This window comes from Rhincodon typus, chromosome 1 (assembly GCF_021869965.1).
Source record: "Rhincodon typus isolate 14 chromosome 1, sRhiTyp1.1, whole genome shotgun sequence".
Taxonomy (NCBI): domain Eukaryota; kingdom Metazoa; phylum Chordata; class Chondrichthyes; order Orectolobiformes; family Rhincodontidae; genus Rhincodon; species Rhincodon typus.
In genome coordinates this window covers 97,281,226-97,301,393 of record NC_063332.1, presented here as the reverse complement: position 1 = coordinate 97,301,393, position 20,168 = coordinate 97,281,226, and the positions used below count along the sequence as shown (strand labels likewise).

The 20,168-nt window shown below is 38.8% G+C and overlaps 1 protein-coding gene across 1 annotated transcript in view; it reads left to right on the top strand.

Moving 5' to 3' along the window:
• Window positions 1-20,168, top strand: part of slit2 (slit homolog 2 (Drosophila)) — a 426,057-nt gene that overhangs the window by 22,225 nt on the left and 383,664 nt on the right. The window contains exon 4 of the mRNA XM_048602443.1: window positions 5,761-5,832. Within this exon, the coding sequence (XP_048458400.1) occupies window positions 5,761-5,832 (72 nt within the window). The remainder of the gene's footprint in view (window positions 1-5,760; window positions 5,833-20,168) is intronic.

Genomic DNA, 20,168 nt, shown 5'->3' with positions numbered 1-20,168 from the left:
GGAAAAGACTATGCTCCTCATGATTTTAAAAACCTCTACAAGGTCACCCCTCAACCTCCCACGCTCCAGTGAAAAAAGTCCCAGCCTATCCAGTCTCTCCTTGTAACTCAAATCCTCTAGCTGCTTTTCTGAACCCTCTCCAATTTAGTAATATTCTTTCTGTAGCAGGACGACCAGAACTGTACACAGTACTCCAAAAGCAGCCTCAGTAATGTCTTGTACAACTTCAATGTGATGTCCCAACTCCTGTATTCAATGGTCTGAGCAATTAAGGCAAGCGTGCTAAATGCCTTCTTACCTATCCAGTCTACGTTGATGCACCTTTCAAAGAACTATGTACCTGGAGCCCCAAGTCAAATGTTTGTCAAATTCAGAATCTCCCCCAGACAGAAAGATGTTGGAACCACTGCCCGATTGTGATGAGGTCATATACAAAACGATTAACGCCGTGTCCCAGACCTACAGTCCCAGACTGCCAGTGCTGGGATATAACCAACTTCCTACCAGCACATGTTTTGTTGTAGTCCAGTGTAACAGAGAGGATCGACTGTGTCCTATACATAAACTGTTGTTGTATTAACAAGATCTGCGGCTTAGTTGTTGGAGCCATGTTCTGCATTTGAATAAACGGCCTTCTACTGAGAGTTATACGAATGTTCAATTCTTAATTCATTTTGTCTTTAATACTTAAATGTCACAGCTAAAAGACATTTTTTATCTCTCCAAACCTCATTGCTCCCACAGTTTGTGCCTGCCCAAGAAAAAAATCTGAACTATTGTAAAGTTCTCAGTGTCTGTCCTGTACTCTGGGTTGGGTTTTGCCTGACCTTTTTATGGCTGTTGATGTTGGAGTGAGGAATGGAGCCTGTTTGCATTGAGCAGGACCTTTTTACTAATTCAGATGGCAAGCTGCTGTTTGTTTTTCCCACATCTGTTTTGCGCTGGTTCTTTGTGACAATGTTTGCTGGATGTTGGCCCTTACACTTTCTCCTGAAATGAGAAGCCAGTTTAAACGGATGTTTCAAAATGTTAAAGACACCCTCAGTTGATTGCTACCCCATGGCTCCCCCCCACCAAAACTCCTCTGGCGCCACTTTTATTATTATCAGCCCACAATGCTTGGACTGTATTTCACAAAAAAAAACAGTAGCTGTCATCTGTCTGTAGCAGAAGACTGAAAAGCCCCACAATTTTCAAACTGTGGCTTGACTGGATGCGCTTTATTGTTGAAATGGAGCTGTCGATTTGGATCTTCCAATTCTAATTCCAGATTTCCTCTGATCTCCAAGTAATTTTTCCTTCACTTTCCCTGAAAATAGTGACACTTGCTTAGGTACACTTCACAGATGACGGGAGTTCACCAGAATATCGTCTAACAGATTAACATTTCTGTTCAAGCTTAAACGGTGATTTTTTTTTTGTCAGGTTGAACAAACCATCATAATCAGGCTTGGTGATGTTGTGGTAAAATTATTGAACTAGTGTGCCAGAACCCCATGCTACTGTTCTGGTGTATGGATTTGAATCTCACCATGACAGCTGGTGAACTTTGAATTCAGTAAGAAGTAAACAAATAATAAAAAGTTAGCCTCATGGTGACCATGTAGCCACTGTTGCTTGATGTAAACAAAATCGTTAGGGAAGGAAACTGCCATCCTTACCTGAACTGGTCTCATTTGTGATTTCGGATTCACAGCAATGTGGTTGATACTTAACTTGTCTCTGGGCAATGAGGGATGGGCAATAAATACTGGCTTAGCCACTGATGCCCACATCCCATGAATAATTAAATCACTTTCACTCTGGCTGACTCTTCCTTGGGACCTCAGTCCTTTACTAATTTATATCAGTGTTTTAGATGAGGGGAGAGAAATCATGGTTGGTAAATTTGCAGATGACACAAAGATAGGTAGGCAAGTATGTTGTGAAGAGCAAAAATGGAGAATGCAGATACATATAAAAAACTTCAATGCGTGGGCAAACAAATGGCAGTTTGATTACAATATGGGAAAATGTGAAGTTGCTCATTTTGGCAGGGAGAATATGAAATCAGAGCATTACTTAAGTGGAGAATGCCTGCAGAATTCCAAGGTGTGGAGGGGTCTTGGTGTTCTTTTGCATGAGTCACAAAAAGCTGCTATTCAAGTACAGCAAGTAATTTGGAAAGCTAATGGAATGTTGCAGGAGAACTTAAACATAAAGGATGTTATGCTTCAGTTATAAAAGGCTTTGGTGAATGTACATCTGGAGGACTGCGTACAGTTTTTGTTTTGTTACATAAGGATGGATTTGAATGCATTGGAGGGAGTTCAGAGAAGGTTGGTATCTGGAATGAAGGGGGTATCCATGGGGAAATGTTAGTTAGGCAGTGCTTGTTTCTACTGGAGTTTAGAGCATAGTTTAGGAGAATGAGGAGTGACTTGAATTATATAAGATCCTGAATGGTCTTGATAAGGTGGATTTGGAAAGGATGTTTTCTCTTGTGGGTGAATTCTTGCACCAGGGGACACTGTTTTAAAATAAGTGGCTGCCCTTTTTAGGATATAGATGAGGAAAATTTTGGTTTCTCTGAGCATTGTGCCTCGGAAGGCAGTGGAGACGGGTGCCATTGAAGACTTTCAAGACAGAGAGATGGATAGATTCTTGTTCAATGAGGGTTATTCAAGGGAAACAGCTTAGCCATGATCTTTCTGAGTGCCAGGGTAGGCTTGAATAGCTATGTCTGTGCCTAATATGCATGTTTCCCACTGTAGCCTTGGGACAATCAGACCAATTGAAAGCATTTTAAAACATATTTAACACACATCATGGAACATATGTGCGCATTGACAATGATGTCAGTGAAAGTATGATTGCAAAGTCATGAACCTGAACAAGTAGGTCAGTCACATGCTGTGTGCTGTGTCATGATTGGACGAAGATTAAAAACAACCTGGACCGTCCCAAAAGAGATGTTTATTTGAATTAATGCCCTCAAAACAGGATTCATAGAAAATCATATTTGTTTTTGAAATTTTGTCATATTGACCAATTAATGAAGAACAAGCAAATCACAATTTTGAAACAACAGGGACCACTGAAAGTCCAGATTCCTCCAAAATGCTGATTTGACCTGTGCAATAATTGAAATGTTGAGGTAGTTAGTGGTCCTTCAATTAATATGGGAACCTTATTGAGTGGGTTCAAAATAAAGTTTAATTCACCAGTGGTCATAAGGAAAGAATTGTTCAGGCTTCACTTTCTCATTAGTTGCGCCTCTCATCACCTCTCACTGGACTTTGTGGATCTCTGACTTGCTTGCCTGCCTACAGGGATCATTTTAACATTCTTTAATGCCTTGGGTAAATGCTGCAAGACCACCTTGTGGAATTGACAAGCTGTTATCATACCCTGGCCAAATATATAACACATTTTTCATTTTGATGCATATGTAGCACCTGCGTCCATTAGGGCTTGGACCTTCAATAAACACACAAAGCCAGCCTTTGACAGGCACCATATGAAACATATTAAGAACAGACATAATGTTCTTATTATATGAAAATGAGACAGTGGAACTCCTGGCGTGCCTCTGAGTACTCAACAAGAATGTTTAAAATGCAGAATCTTTTGCTCTTCAATTTACTTGCCATTCGCTTTATGTGGAGCTGATTGATCTCAAATGAGCAGCAGTTCTACATCTGACCTCAGCAAAAGGAAATGCCAGTCAGAGTCCTCACTTCTGGTTACAACCAACTGTATCCTGATTTGGTGAGCAAAGGATCAGGCTGTGTAATGATTGTTCCCTTGGTCAAGTTTTCTGCTGACATGTGGAGTATATCCACCAGTCCTTCATTCTCAGTATTGAGTAACACTGAAAGGGAGCAAGGATTGGATTACTGCTGCTATTGTAATGTTGCCCTACCTTTGATTTCCATGACTTCCAGGACTATGGACCGTTAAGAATGTGGGATTGGTAAACTTAGCCATTATGAATCACAGAAGGAAGTAATTTGGCTCATTATATCTGCACATCACTCCAATGAGCATTGTGACTTAGTACCATTTTCTTTCCTTTTTTTCCATATTCTTGCACATTCTTTCTTTTCAAGTAATAATTGGATTCCCTCTTGAAGTCCTCAACTAAACCTATCTCCACCACACTTCCAGGCAGTGTATACTGGATCCTAACTGCTGATTGTGTAAAGAAATTTTTCTTACATCGCATTTTCTTCTTGTACAAACCCCTTTAACTCTGTTCTCTCTCATTCTGGGTCCCTTTGTGGACAGGAACAGTTTCTCCCTATCCACTCTATACAGGGAAATGCCCTGGTTTCAGAAATGGAGGATGTCACTTAGAGCAGTTACTGGATAGTACACAGTTAACTGAATTGTCACCTTGAGAGGAGAAAATTAAACTATTAACAAGGTGATTTTTTTTCTCTTTGTTCACAGGATATGAGCATGCTGGTTGTGCCAATATTAATTGCCTTTGAACCATGGTGGTGAGCTGCATTCTTAAATCACTGCAGTCCTTGGGATCTAGTGCTGTTAGGAAGAATGTTCCAAGGTTTTGACCCAGTAACACTGAAAGAATGACGATATAGTTCCAAGTCAGTATGGTGAGGCTTGGAAGGGATCATACCAGTGATGGCTTTTCTATGCATATACTGCCTTGGGCTGGTGAATCTTTTTTATTCATTCAAGGGATGAGGGCATTGCTGACTCGGCAGCATTTATTGCCCATCCCAAATTGCTCAGTGGGCAGTTAAGAGTCAATCACACTGCTGTGGGATTGGAGTCACATTGTAGGCTAGACCAGATAAGGATGGCAGTTTCCTTCCCTAAAGGACAGTCATGAACCAGGTGGGTTTTCCTGACAATCGACAATGGATTCATGGTCATCATTAGATTCTTAATTCCCGATATTTATTGAATTCAAATTCCACCACCTGCTGTGGCAGGATTCAAACCCGGGTCCCCAGGATGTTATCTGGGTCTCTGGATTAACAGTCCAGCGATAATACCACTAGGCCATCGTCTTCCCCACTTACCATCGCTTACCCTCTGGAGGGTAAAGATCACAGCTTAGGAAGATACTGTTGAAGGAGCCTTGGTAAGTTGCTGCAGTGCATCTTGTAGATGGTTTACACTGCTGCCATTGTGCATCAGTGCCGAAGATCATAGATGTTAAAAGTGGCAGATGGATGCCAGTCAAGTGGCCTGCTTCATCTTGGATGGTGTGAAGCTTCTCGAGTGTTTTTGGAGCTGCCTTCATCTCCAAGTGAGAGAAGTATTCCATCAGATTCTTTACTTATGCCATGTAGATGATTGACATCTGTGGGGATTCAGGAGGTGAGTTACTTGCTGCAGAATTCAAAGCTTCTGATCTGCTCTTGTAATCACACTATTTATATAGCTCATCCAGTTTTAGTTTCTAGTCAACTGTAACCCGAGGATGTTGATAGTAGGAATTTCAATAGTGGTAACACCATTAAATGTCAAGCGGTGATGGTTAGATTCTCTCTATTTGAAGTGGTCATTGCATGGCATTTGTGTGGCACAAATATTACTTGCCACTTATCAACCCAAGCCTGTGTATTGCCCAGTTTGTGCTGCATTTGGACATGGATTTCTTCGGTATTTGAGGAATCAGAAATGACACCGAACATTGTACAGTTGTCAGTGAATATCCTGATTTCTGACCTTATGATGATATACTTTTGTGTAATAATACATTGCTCATGGATCTTTGTCTTTTCACTTTCTGCCTCCCTCCAGCCGCCTGAATAGAAACAACCTACAGGTCTTGCCAGAGTTGCTTTTCCTGGGAACTCCGAAGCTCTACAGACTGTGAGTAATCAAGTTTTTATAAACCTGTCAAATTTGGCAATGAAAAAGACACCTGGCTGATTTCAGTGTTGTGTACCTATTCCTGCACCACATCAGCATAGGTTTATACTTGGTAACTTGCTCTTCAATCTAACCTAATATTGCAAATGGCCATGTAATTGTAGATATTTTGTTCTTCGGCTGTATGGAGAAGGAATTATTTTTGCTTAATTGTCACAGTTTTTCTGAATCCCTTAGAGCAGTTTTTTTAAAGAGAACCAGTAGGATAGAGTTGTAATTTGTTTTGTGCTTTCTTACAAATCATAAATCAAAGTTAGAGCTTAAGCTCTGAGATATCCTCAGGCACTTTGAAGCAGGCAGATGTAGTCCTGATGGTAATTTAGAAGTAAAACAGTTCATTGTTAAGCCATTGAGAAGTGAGCAGCTTCAGAAAGGTACAGGAGGAAGGTCATGTTTGGTATGGTTTCATGTAGTAATAGTAAACTTGCCATGCCTAATGGGACATCACTGCTAAACTGAGAGTTAATTCAGGACTAATCTGTGGTTCATTCTACTTTCACTTGCTTCATGGAAATTCCGTTTTCATTTCAGAAATTCAGTTCTGAAATTCGAAAACTTTTTGACTTACTTAATGGATGAATGTTAGCTGCGACTGTGACGAAGTCTGGCTTTGTCCAGTTTACACAACTAGCAGTGATGTTGTTGAAGAGCCTCTTTTAATTTTAGCAGTTTTGCTGAAAGTAACTGGATTCATCTAACAAAGAAAGCCTGTAGGTGTATTTTCATTCTGTCATGTGCAATCCAAAGTGAAATTTAAACAGGTGATCACCTTAGTCTCTATTTCTTTATTCAATGAAGTGCAATGGTTTCTTTTAGAATTTCTGAAAGCAGGAATCTCGCATGCTTTGTTTCAAGATCCTCATTGATCTTATAGCGTTTTGTAAAAATTTTAGGTGAGCTGGATGTCAGTTGCAATTCTTTCAAGTATTTAAATAAGTATATAAATCAATGTAACTAACAAATGCATACCAAGTTTACACAGACAGCTTTTAGCAGTTCATCTGCGTACTGAAAAATCATTTGGAATTACTTAGAGAAGATTTTTCTGCCATTAATAAATGGATTCTAATTGCAGACTATACTGGAACTGAGTCATAATATTCATAATGTCCCTGTTTTCCTCAAACATTGTCCCCATTTTCTCTCCTGAAGAGGTTGACTCCTTCGCAAGGTTTGAAGCCTCCTATCCTTTTCACTGTACAATACCTCATCTCAGCAACCATCTCTATACAGGGCAGTCAGCTTAATCATAAAGTTATCATTTAACTCTGACTTCTGCTCACCAGACCAAATATTGGTGGAGTTTGAGGGTGGTGTTGAGAGAGGCGAGGTTGGTAGTCACATATTTAGCAGTTCGGCATGTGAACATTGTCTAGACGCTTTCTTTATTCAGCCTGTCCAGATCTTTTACTGTAGAACGTAGAATTTCTCAACTGACTGCTTCAGAAAACAGTGTCTGACAGGGCTGTGTTTAGTGCATTTAGTTCCCACTATTCCTGTATTGATAAAGAATCTGCTTGGGTTCACTTAGATCAGTGTGAATTACATTAGTATGATCTGATTTGATAAAGCCTTCTCTTAAGATATCAGATCTCTGTGCAAATATGCCTTGCCCACAATTATCAGTGGAATTTCCCTTTTTTACTTATCATTTATCTTTTAGTATTTATTGTGATGACATTCGAGATGCTAAGGCTCAACCTTCAATAAAAAATCATGCTTGAAGATAATGCACGTTAGAGAATCCAGCTCCCCCTCCATTTTCTTTGAGTGTGAGGTCACTCTGTTTATCCATAGAACCGAAGGTGATAATCACAAGCCACCAGCACCAATGAGATACAGTATTTAAAAAAAAATCATGCAACAGTATTTGTACCTATGGTTCAGAAAGATGTGGATTTGAGTAATGCACGAGGTCTTGAACTCATAATCCATATTGTCATGCCAGTATATTGCTAAAGGAGTTACCAGTAAAGGTGCATTGTTGGATGTGCTGCTGTTCATAAGAGACACTCAGTCCCTGTTTCCTGCTGAATTGGAAGTTTGAACTCTAATAACTTTGGGTCAAAAGAACAGTGGAACCTCCCTGCTGCCTGACGAACGTTCTCCCTCAATTTATAAGAAGAAAATGAAAAACAACTGAATTGGTAACTCACTTGTGTCTACTACTAGAAGGTGTTGGTGTAGACCACATTTAGTTTCATGACATTTAATTGCATTCAGTTTCAGAGCAATGGGGACTTACACTGAAATATGTGAAGCACTTTATGTCTCTGTGTGAAAAATTCCAACATAATGCAATAAGTTTTGCATTATTTTGTAAATTGAATATTTGCAACAAAATAGTTTACTACAATACCTTATTGAAAATTGTGCTGGCCCATCTCTGACTTGTTTGGATCACAGATCAAAAAGACCTTATGAAGACTTTCAGCTGTTTGCCAGACTGAGATCAATAAAGCATTGCTGATTACAATTTTCAATTACTCTCCAAATATCACCACTGTCAATGACAGTCTGCAGAAACTGTACGACTTGGCTGAGTGGAATAACTATACATTTTAAATTGGTATTTTAAACTTTGAACCACTGAGCTCTGGCAGCTATATTCTTTATCCAGCCCTGCTGTAAATAATTTAAATTCAAGCTTTTTAAAGTTATGTTACTGTCTGAGGAAATTTCCATTAAGGTAGGCTGCTAGATAGTATTTTGTATTTCAATAAAAATTCAAATGAATCACTTCATCCCCAGAGATAACAGTATTTATTGTGTTGTTTTTATTTTCTGACTGCATTTAATTTTTAGAGATGTTGACGGTCTTTAACCTCAGAAAGAAATAGGCCCATTCATAACCTTACATCTTGCCCAGTATGTAGCTGTTATGCACCAGAATGCATTGTGGTGGCCTATTCGGGGCTTTTATCATACATGTTTGTGCAGCACTGTGATGTACTGTTAGTGACAATGATCCTGTTAATAAGTAAGTAGCCTAGATCCTGCTGTTCCTTTTTCAGTGGCTATGTTTCCATGAGTAGAATTGAATTATTCCCAGGCTGAATTAATAACGTCCTGAATAATCTATGTGGTTTCAGTTAGACTAAGATGAATTTTTTAAAAAGCTACGCTTACTTTGTATTTGTCCAACGCTTAATTTAAGTCTTTGGCTCAATTGATGTCATTGGATGATCTTCACAAGAGCTAAGTTGCATCTCCACTCTTCAGTGTGTAGTGAGTGCTCCAGCACATTACTGCTTTGTAAATGGAATGTGTACTCCAAACATATAAACAGGCAGAACTAGTAAGAAATGCACTCTGTGCAGATTGACACAAACTGACCTGACTCTGGTTTTCCCCAATTAATGAATGTTGGTTCATTGCCTTCTGAGAGCAGTCCACAGCACAATATTCATTTACTGAATTGAAGGTACTTGTCGATGTTGGTGAACTGTTTTGTTAACTCATGAAGGTAGCCAGCTTCACACGAGAGTCTAGATATTGAATGTGATCAGTTATTTTACCATGGGAGACATCATCATCAACATTCTGTTCTTGTATGCATATAATGGCACATCCATGAAGACTGTGTTTCAGAGTTGAGTCCCTCTTGACAGGGTAGCAGGATGGAGAATTGGGGTGGCAATTTTTATTGTCCTGTCTTTTGTCTCATAAGGCTGCAATTTGTCCTACAGCTCTTCACCAGGGCTTGGAGATTTGATACCTACATAGCCAAAGCTCAGGTCCCTGTGGCTTAACTTCCATTGGTGACAGAAAGGTAACCATAGCTGATAGGCTGTCTATTATAGATCCTGCCCAGTTATTGGTGGAAATAACCAATCAACAAAGTATATAGCAGGTAACAACTTGTTTTCAATTACCCTTGTGAGCCTACGATATCAGAAACTTTACTGCTGTGGGGGAGATGGAAGACTTCAGTGTAAAGAAGAGGGGAAAGAAACTGAAATATTAAATTTCTGTTTCCAGGGGTTATTATAGAACAGACCATGAAATCAAGCTTCAATGTGTATGCAACACTAATACAGACGTTCGCAAATAATGATTTCTGCTTAGTTCGGTAGTATTACTAAATCTGTATTTCTTCTGTAGTATGTGCTAATGTTTAACCTTGTGTAAAATGGATTTTAATTCAACAGCTTAAGTAGCACAGCAAATTATAATACTACTGATAATCAGCGCCTTGAATAGCCACTGTAGAGAGAAATGCTACTCAAAATAAAAATAATTCAGAATAATTGAAATGCTTTGCAGTCTGCTTAAACTACTGCCAAAGGAAACTTAGATAAGAAAACACAAATTGTACTGTATTTTCTTTAAGAAAACATGCCTATCAAAAGCTCCTGTAGTGTTTTCTCAGGTTGTACACTGCATGCCAAGAATGATTAGCATTTTGTGCCATTCCGTTCTACTCTCTGGTAAATTATTTTATTTCTTCATCAAAATATCCCTGAATCATAGATTGGGGATGATTGACAGGCTGATCCCTTCGTACACATGCATGTGAAAGTGACTTGAAGAGGAGTAATCTGTCTTCATATCAAACTGTTTCATGCAATCCTATCAATAGTCTATAAGTTACAGGTGAATGGTTTCTTTTGTGTCTATTTGTTTGGCATGGAAAAACAATGTGAGAAACAGTGTGAGATGTGAAATATGTATGATTAGTTACAGTTGGTCACTAACAGCAACCAATGGAATTTTTTTTTCCATTTTTACTATCTGCCATGAGGCTTCTTTTAAACAGCTATATAAGCTGGAAACATCACAGACTTAGGGCAAGGTATTTGTTTTGTAACAGTAGTATGGTCACAGCTGTGTTTGCAGGGCTCAGAGACCAGTTCAAATATCATTACCACAATTTATACTACTCACCATGCTGCTACTTTTTAATCCCAACTACCTGCTGAGCTATGACTAGGACTGTGCTACAATATTGTTGTGTGTGACGGCAATAGAGCCTACATCATGGATGCTATGCTACAGTTTAGACTTAGCTGCTTGGTGTGCAGAGCAGAAGTGCCCAATATTTCCATGAAGTGCAGGTACGTGTATCATCAGTCCTGCAGGCAATCTTGCCCCTCTTGGTACTAGTCAGGAAGTAATTTGAAATCGAGGTCTTATTTTATTTCATGCTGACACTTTGCACAAACCAGATGAGTTCACATTGTTCAACACCAGTAGATAGATTTGTTACATATTTTCATACTAACAACATAAAGTCCAGGTCCATCTTCATCCCATTATTGGGCTCCATACCTTTTTTGTGCTGAATAAGAAGACAAAGGAAACATGGCTTTTATTAGTCACAGAAATCAAAACAATACCATTGGTAACAATAAAGACACTTCAAAAATAAGTGATGAAAATAATTGTGAAAAAGTAACTTGTAAGTCCAAGTTTGTTTCTTACACATAATGCTGATATATAATAGAGTGAAATCTGTATCTCTGCAATTCTTCTTTAATAAAGCAGGACCAATGTTCTTACTTCGTTGTGCATGTGCATAATGGTACAGCAGCCTGGAAAATCCTGTGTAAGTCTTGTTCTAAGTACAATTGTATGTATGCAGCCACACAAAAGAATTTTAACAGGCCTGTGCTTTGCAAAGAAACTGACCACTTACGATGTTAAAGGGATCATTGACTGGGACCTGGTATATCTGAGTCTTTATCTTGCACCAGACCTTCTTGGGGATGAAGCACGTCTGCATCCCAAATAAGGCCTCTGGTGTAGAAAAATATAGGTTCAAAGGATTCTATGTGAGCAGTTCCATGCATCTGCCCCTAAAAATGTACAGTGTAGGGTTAACGACGGTCTATTTAGTCAGACTAGGTGTATCATGCTACTAAAGAGCAGAAGCATATCCAGTCTTCCAAACCAAGATTGGATAACAAAGGAATCATAAAGTATTTTGTGACTCGAAAGACTTGAAATGTTAGCTTGCTATCTCTCCACGGATGCTGCCTGATCTGTTGTGATTTTCAGCAATTTTTGTTTCCAGTCAAGCATTTTAACATAATCGTTCATAGCTACGATAACTGATCAAAAGAATATTGAAGGAAATTCTGACTGTCGTATGTTTGAACAGAAGAGACACAGGTGTTTAGAATCATGCAGCTGCATATTTCACCAGTTTAACGTTTTTGAGGTGCATTACTTTAATTTCCTCAGGACTAATACTGCAACTATCTTTAACACAGCAAGTTACGGTTACCATTGCAATTGGATGTATCTCATACATTGTCTGTAATGTTTTTGTTGGCCCTCATCCAAAAATTCCATTCATGTGGTTCATTAAAGGGCTGAATTCTGTATCAGTGAGGGTCTATATCTTGCACATTTATGCAACTGCAGTGCTACTCTGTTTTATTGTGTGCAGTAGTCTGATGTACGTCAACCTGGTAACTTAGAACAAACATGGCCCATGTTAGTAAGCATATAAAAATAATTCAAGCTAACCCTCCATTTTGAGAAGAACAGCAGGGCAAGGGCCAGTCTATCTTGGCAGTGCTGACAACTTCTTAGAAACCAGATGAAAATTCTGCAGCATATGTCTTTTTTACAGAGCTACTTAAAAACAAAACAGGCAATGCAATAATAATCTTGACACCCTGAAGATTTTATGGATGTGAGCAGTGAATAATTGAAAAATTTTCTGAATTCTGATTTAGAAGAGTGAAAGAGAAGTAATTTTACTAGAAGGATATCTGTTATGTTTGTATTTGACCTCTTGGTTAACTTGTTGATTTGTGGGCATTGGAAGTAGGTATTAATTTTCTTTTTTGGTAAGTGATTTGTTCACTGCAGTGGTGTTGAGTAATACCTCATTCATATTTACAATGTAGCACTGTAACAGAGAAACAGGAAAGTAATTTTTCAGCATGATTATTTGCCCCAGTGGTAATTTCTTTAATTTAATATTTCCAAATACTTGAAGCTGAACCACACAGACCACAAGAGATTAAATACTGATTTAAGTCGAATAGGGGAGGGACTGGGGAAATATATTGCATGCGTGCGCGTGTGTGTGTGTGTGCGTGTGTGTGTGTGTGCGTGTGTGTGTGTGCGTGTGTGTGTGTGCAACTTATGACACAGTGGAGAAGGAAAATGTGTCTTACAGCAAAACAAAAACAACCTCAATATTTCGTGCTTCATTTCCCCATTTAGTTTAATTTTTGATATTGATGTTAAATTTTGCATTCTTTGTTTCTCTGCTGGGTTACATCTATCCTGCTTAGAATGTGACTAATGAAAAGATATGAATAAAAGTCATTTCTTTAATTAATTAGTCTTGATTCCTTTCCTTCCCTTCATTATCAACTCTTAACCACTAATAAGCATCATTTTCCCTCACATTTGTTGGGGAGGTAAACTCTTTCCATGTTTCAGGTTCTTGGTCAGTAGGAGAATCAGGAGATACAGGGAAAGGGCAAAAGAACGAGATGTGAGGAATGTCGGATCAACCATGATCCTAAAGAATGGCAGAGCAGGCTCGAGGAGTTCTTATTCCTATTTCTTGTGGTCTTATAGTCTTTCTGTCCATGGGGTTACCTTGTGTGGTGTAATATTTCCTGTTGCCCTATTCTGAAAGGTGTAGTTTTCACTTGGTACTCTCCTTGTGCTGATACATTGCCCTTTGACACAGCAAATTATATCACTAATTGCAAGAATAATCTGCCTCAGCACTTTTTTTTAGTAGGAAAAAACAGAGTTAAACGTTTCAGGTCCAGTGACTCTTCCTCAGAACTGAGGAAGGGTCACTGGACCTGAAACATTAACTCTGTTTTTTCCTTCACAGATGCTGCCAGACCTGTTGAGCTTTTCCAGCAACTTTGGATTTGTTCCTGACTTACAGCATCCGCAGTTCTTTCGGTTTTTATTTCGCTTTTTTTTAGTAGCTACCTTAAAGTGCATCCTGTAAGTGCCATATTCATAGCAACCTGATTTCACAGTAAAGCTGCCCTACCCAAGTCTAGACCTTCTTAAAAAGCACATTGTTCACAGCCTGCTGATTACTCATGTGAAGCAAATGGATTTTGACTGTTTAATTTGCCTTGTTGGATCACAGCTTGGTGAATGTTGTTTTCTGCTCAGCTGTGTTGCATCGCTCCAAGTATTTGACCTGAAACACTGGAAACTCTGTCTTTTGGGGAGTCTGTGTTGTCTCAGCCATGCATCCAGTAGGAGCGACGACTTCCAGCGAGGGAGACAAGTGGCACTATTACATGCAGGCTGTGACTCCATAGAGTAGATGTGCCAAGTGGTTGCAAGATTAGACATCTTCTGGAAATGTACCAATATTGTGAGAATGCATCTGTGATATATATATATATATATATATATATATATATATACAAGAGCTCCAAACCTGGAAATAGGTTGAGTGGTTAACTGATTTGAATAAAAACTGATTGCATTGGAAGGAGAATAACACACTGAGCCAACTGCTTGTTTCATCAACACCCTTCCTTCCTTAATTCAAGGGATTGTTACTGAGTGGCCACTGGAATTCTCCATGGTTGTGAGCAATGCTGTTTAAGGAGGTTTCCATGCTTTCATAATGGAATAGATTTCTTCTGCTGACTTTCTCACCCTGTGATGGAATGGTGTACTGAACCTAATGTGTACATCCCTGTACCATGCGCTGTCAGAAAAATGAGGTGCAGCTGATGAGTCCCTGCTTGGGCAGGACTCCAAAAAGGCTAAATTGTGACTGAGCAAGATCAACACTCTGCCTTTTATTATTTTAGACTTTAAGAAGCAAAGCACCATTTGTTTTTCTGTCCCACTGAGGACAGAATTACAGCGTCAGGTGTATACATAAGTAACAGAACTGGGCCAGACTGCTTCTTTCATTGACAGAGGTAATGAATCATCTCTAGACCCAGATTCTGATGCAGTTTCAGACTCAGAACCTGTAGGATTTGTGCAACAGGCGATTTTAGAGAAGGGTAACATTCAACATATTTAAAAGCTAGGTTAATATGATGATTATTTCTTTAGAGTAAGTTGATTTTGTTACATACAACAGTGACTACACTTCAAAAAGTATTCCATTGGCTGCAAAGTACAATCAGATGGCTGGTAATCATGTAAGGTGCTATATAAAATACAAGTCTCTTTTTTCCTTTGGTTTCTTAATTCCGTTTATAATGTAAACTCTGTAGAATAAAAGCCTGATTGTTTTCTTTACTTGAAATGAGCATTTCATAGCTGATTGTGTCCAAAGCTGCAGTAAGCTTGGCTCTCCAGTCCTTTGACTAGGGAGATCAGGAAGAATTAAGCTGGATTGTGACTTCCAATCACTACCCAACACTCCAAAACTCATGAGTACAGAGATGGGATTGGATTTGGTGGTGATGCGGGGACCATTCAACAGTCTGACAAGATTCATGTTTTAGATGCACACATGTGGGGTGATGGTTTTGGCAAGGTCCCAGGTAACTGCCACTGCCTGTGGAACATTGTGCCAGTGCAAGTCACCATCTGTGGGACATCAGGGAAATAAAGTTGATGTATGTATTAAAGAGTCACGAATGCAAAGAACTTCTAAATGTCTTTCGTTTGTGAAATCTTAATTACATTTTCATTTAAAGCTGATGGGACACGACCATACAAGTAACATAGATAAGTGATTTGTAATAGGAAGGAGGCAAATGTCTCATTCTGTAGGAATGTTTTCTGAAAAAGAAAATATTTCCTTTGAGTCTGACAGTTTATAGAATTGAGGATTTTGTAGTCTATAACAAAAGCAGGAGTGACACAGGAACCCATCTTAAAAAAAAATCCCCTGGAATTAATTTCTCCCAGCTATGATTAAAGTGCAGGACACTAGACGTGTCAGATGCCATAGTTCTTTGCTTCATTTTCTTCTTGGCCTCTCTGGCCTCTCTGTATTGAATCCAACAATGGCTGTGCAGGCTTCACAGGTTACAGTTGCTACGGTTACTGTCGCCTTGTCAAATCAAAACCATTACTCATTTCGTGAACCGTCATGATATCTATTGCTGGTTTCCAATCCTAGGAAGACTCTGCAGATAATTTGCGCAGATGTGAGGGAAGTTGCTTGGCTGCGTTCTGTGAGGTGGATTTTAATCTCTTGGCTCTGCTAGCATGAGACAGCTGTTGATGAGCCCTATGCATTTTCTCTGTCAACCTTGGTTCCTAATTGTCATGGAAACCTGAAAGAGCGATGACTTAGTAAACTTTGCAACACTAAAAGTATTTTTTGGGCCATTTTAGTCAGGGATTATACCCTTGTATTGATTCACCCTGACATTTTGCTTATAATGTTATGCCCCTTTTTAAAACTACTTGTATCTTTAAAGTAGTTGAGTTGGTAAGCCCTGTGGTTTGAATGGGAAAATGTTTTGCTCCTAGTCGTCAAAGTTGTTGGCAGCCCATGATGTTGTCCTTTGGTGCCAGGCTGAGCAACTTCAAAAGAGCAGGCCGACTTTGTAGCAGGGTCTCTGAAGAAGCCGATGACATTGTAAATAAGACATCAGACAATGTGGATGTATAAAGCGGCCTAATCCCTATAGAGTAAAGGGCTTGCATAAAGACAAGCCATTTTTTCAACCGATTGAGCACTTGACTCACAACCTAAAGGTCAAATGTTAAATTGCTATTGAAGGGTCAACACTGACAAGTAGCTGCAGAGAGATACATAATTATGGCCATCGCATCTTCCTGGAAAATGTGAGAAGTGTTATAATCCAGGCTGATATTATTACCAGTCAAGTTAGATCCCAGATTGAAATCTGGCTTGATAGATCATATCTTGTTTTGTTTTTATTTATTGGTCTTTCACTGAAACGTAAACACACGATGCTAAAGATTTGATTTCAACAAAAGATCAGAAGGTTATTTAACAAATGAACTACAGATAAAATATAATAAGTAAGCTATTTGCATATCACATAATTTGAAAGATTTTGAAATAAATGGAAAAAAATACATTTACATCTACCGAATAGCATCTCTTTTCAGTAGTCAAACACAAGAGAGAGTCTGCTTCTCTATCACATCCAAAAACTTAAGTAAACTATTTCTTCAATTCCTGATTTGAAAGTTTGATACTCTGTTCCTTGAATGTTCACATAACTGAGTTTAGATACTTTCTGCTTCAAATAATTCCTTCAGGGTTCAAACCAAATACTTCAGTTCTGAAACTTTCAACCTGAAATCCTTACTCTGTAGTAACATTTTTCTGACCTTTTCTGAACTAACTTATTTCTCTCTGAAATGGCTTTATACTTTTAACTCTTTGATTTCTGAGGACTGAAACCAAAAGTTTTCCAAGCTATAGGTGACTCTCAAGCAAAAACAAAAAATCTATACCTGATCCTTCTAACTGAAAGCAAAGGTAATGCTGTTAAATGTCTGCTCATAAAATACTCCCAATGCAAACAAATTCCCTTTTCCATTCCATATACTCTATTTCCCATCTTTTAAAATTAAATTCATGAATTACTGACAGATTAATATTTAAAAATCCCTCATATACACAGAACAAAGCCCACATACTATTAGTTCAAAATTTAAAATCTATAATGAATTATACTCAAATGCAGGTAAATCACACACCTTACATCATAGTGGAAAGAGTTTTTTCAAGGGCATTTAAGGAGGAAGAAAACACATTGAGTTTTCAGAATGGACAATTGATTAGCTGTTTTGTTAACTAACCAAGGGAGTTAAAACTGACTAATGTGGTTTGGGGTTCCATGTCGGTAACACCAGCTCAACCTCCATAATGATTCTATAGATAGTCAGATTAGAGCTTGTAATGTTTAGAGTAAGTGTCCTAAATGGCATCATAAAATACTATTTGTCCCCAGGTAGCCAGCATCCAACTGGTGGTGGTCTTAGCCAGGTGGTCCTTCACTGAGATCCTCCATCTTCTGACCTGGGGAAGACCAAGAAAACATGGTGCAAAGGTGGCACTGAATCTTCTTCCCTGCACCATATGATGTGATACTGAGCTATAAGTCTGATTTTCAGCCTCAGTTGTGATGCTTACTCCAGTCAAATAGCCTGCAAGTGCTCCCACATCAATGATTACCATCTGGGCAGAGTACAAGAGCATGCACTAGTACTGGTGCTGTCGAACCCAGAAAATAGGAGGAAAGCATCATGGCTTCCCTCATTTAAGATATCACCAATTTCTATTGGAAGGATTTCATTATTCAAATAATTATCAAAGAATATGTGACTCAACGTGCTTGGGAAATGTTGTTTGAAAATCCAGTTAGGTAAAGCATTGCATATCGTGATAGCCTCAGGGGAAGATAACCACCCAAAGCCTGAAGCATGAAGCTAGCTTGAGAAGTACAGAATCTGTAGAAAGATTCAAAGGAAATGCTTTCTGAATGGTGTAAACAGCTAGAATGAGCTGTGCTTCTCTTTCCTTATTTGGTGTGAGTAATAAAGGTCCGTATCCATGTGGTGCTCTTATGTTACGGTGCAATGAAAACAGATGTGTCTGAAGTTACAGTGTGTTTCTGTTTTCTGGAAACTACTTAACGTACTACCATCGTAAACTTTCAGCATCAAAGCACTAAAAACTGCTGAAATTAAACTATCACCCTGCCAGTAACCATGTCACCAGGACGATGTGAATGGGATAGCATGTTAGAAATTCAAAGTGGCGAGAGATAGGAAACATTGCCACATTTAACTGAATCGCACTTTCATTAATTATAGACTGCACTTGGTATATAATTACATACTGGGTGAAGTGTGTATAAACATTAGGCGGAGGGAAGAGCAGACATGACAGGTTGATTCATTCCTTAGTACTTGGCTGCTAAAGAAGGAGTGTTGCAGACAGACTGAACCTTTCATGATTTTTATTTCACGTGTTCCATCACACAACGCATACTGAAAGAGTTTTAAGTGAGTGTTAAATATTACATTTGATGTAGCAGAAAAGACAAATCCAGACCATTTTGTTATCTGCTGTCCGATTGGATTGACGTTATTATAATGCTAATACCACTTCTTGAGCTCCTCTGGCCTCTCGTGCACTGAATCAGAGACACCAGGGAGATAAAAAGGAACAAAACGATAGATAATGGAACATTGAAACAAAAGAAACAAAAAATGCCAGAAACAAACAGTAGACCAACCAGCATCTTTTGAGAGATCAATCAAGCTGACGTTTTGTCACAGCAGTTCACATGAGCTTGTCTGTTTTACCCTGAAAACAGAAATGGCCCTATTCTGGATCTGTGCTTAATTATTTAATCTCATTTGAACATGTTCATGGACTCCCTGACTATAGAGATAAATATTTGATGAGAATCCAATATTTGATCATTATTCAGTGTTTCAATTAAAAATGTTGGATATTTGTACTACAAGTTTATAACTGACATGTTGTTTGTTCAGAAAACACATATAGAATTATTCAAACATGATGGTATTTATTTCATACAAACATTGTTTTAATGGTGACCATTGAATCACATTAAGACCCTGCAACTTTAATAGGACAACAGGACCCTATTAAAAAAATATTCTAATACATAACTACTGTTTCAAAATAAAATAATAAATCCTGTTGATAGGTGCACAAGCTGCATTGTGTGTTTATGAAGCATGTCAACCTTTCTGTGATATCTCATTAAACTCCAAGGGCTGAATTTTACCTTTTATTGCTCAGTTTGAGTAGTATCAAGTTTTTTGAAGTTTTTTTTGTCATGACACCTAGAGTGTTTTCTCACTATCACCAACCTCGCTTCATCAATGACATATTAACGTCCCTATGGTGACCATCATGTCCAAATCCAGCTCCATTTTCCCATGCGCCATTCTCAGAAAGACTCAACACTCAGCAGGTACGCCAGAATTCACCAGCATCCCTTGTTCCCATGCTATGTTTATAAACCCATTGCGCACCTGGATTTGCTGTCACTGCATGGTTCCTGACATTCCAGACATGGCAGATGGGGAAATTGCAGTCCCATTTTGTGGGCATAGTCCTGGAGATTCCGCTGGATGTGGTAGTGTCAAGTTGGGACTGCCCCTTCTCTCAGCACTGCAGCGGAGGCCACAAAACAAGGCTTACCTGATCTGAGTTTGCCAGCCATGTTAAAGCAGTTTCAACCATCTAAATGAATGGCTAGCACTGTAGGAAGAAGGTCAATGTCCTTTCCAACTCTGCCAGAGTGAGTGCTACTACCGTTTCTGTGATACCTCACACTCACACTGTCTCTGCTACCATGCCCACTTACCAACAAGGCTCAACCTCTACCATT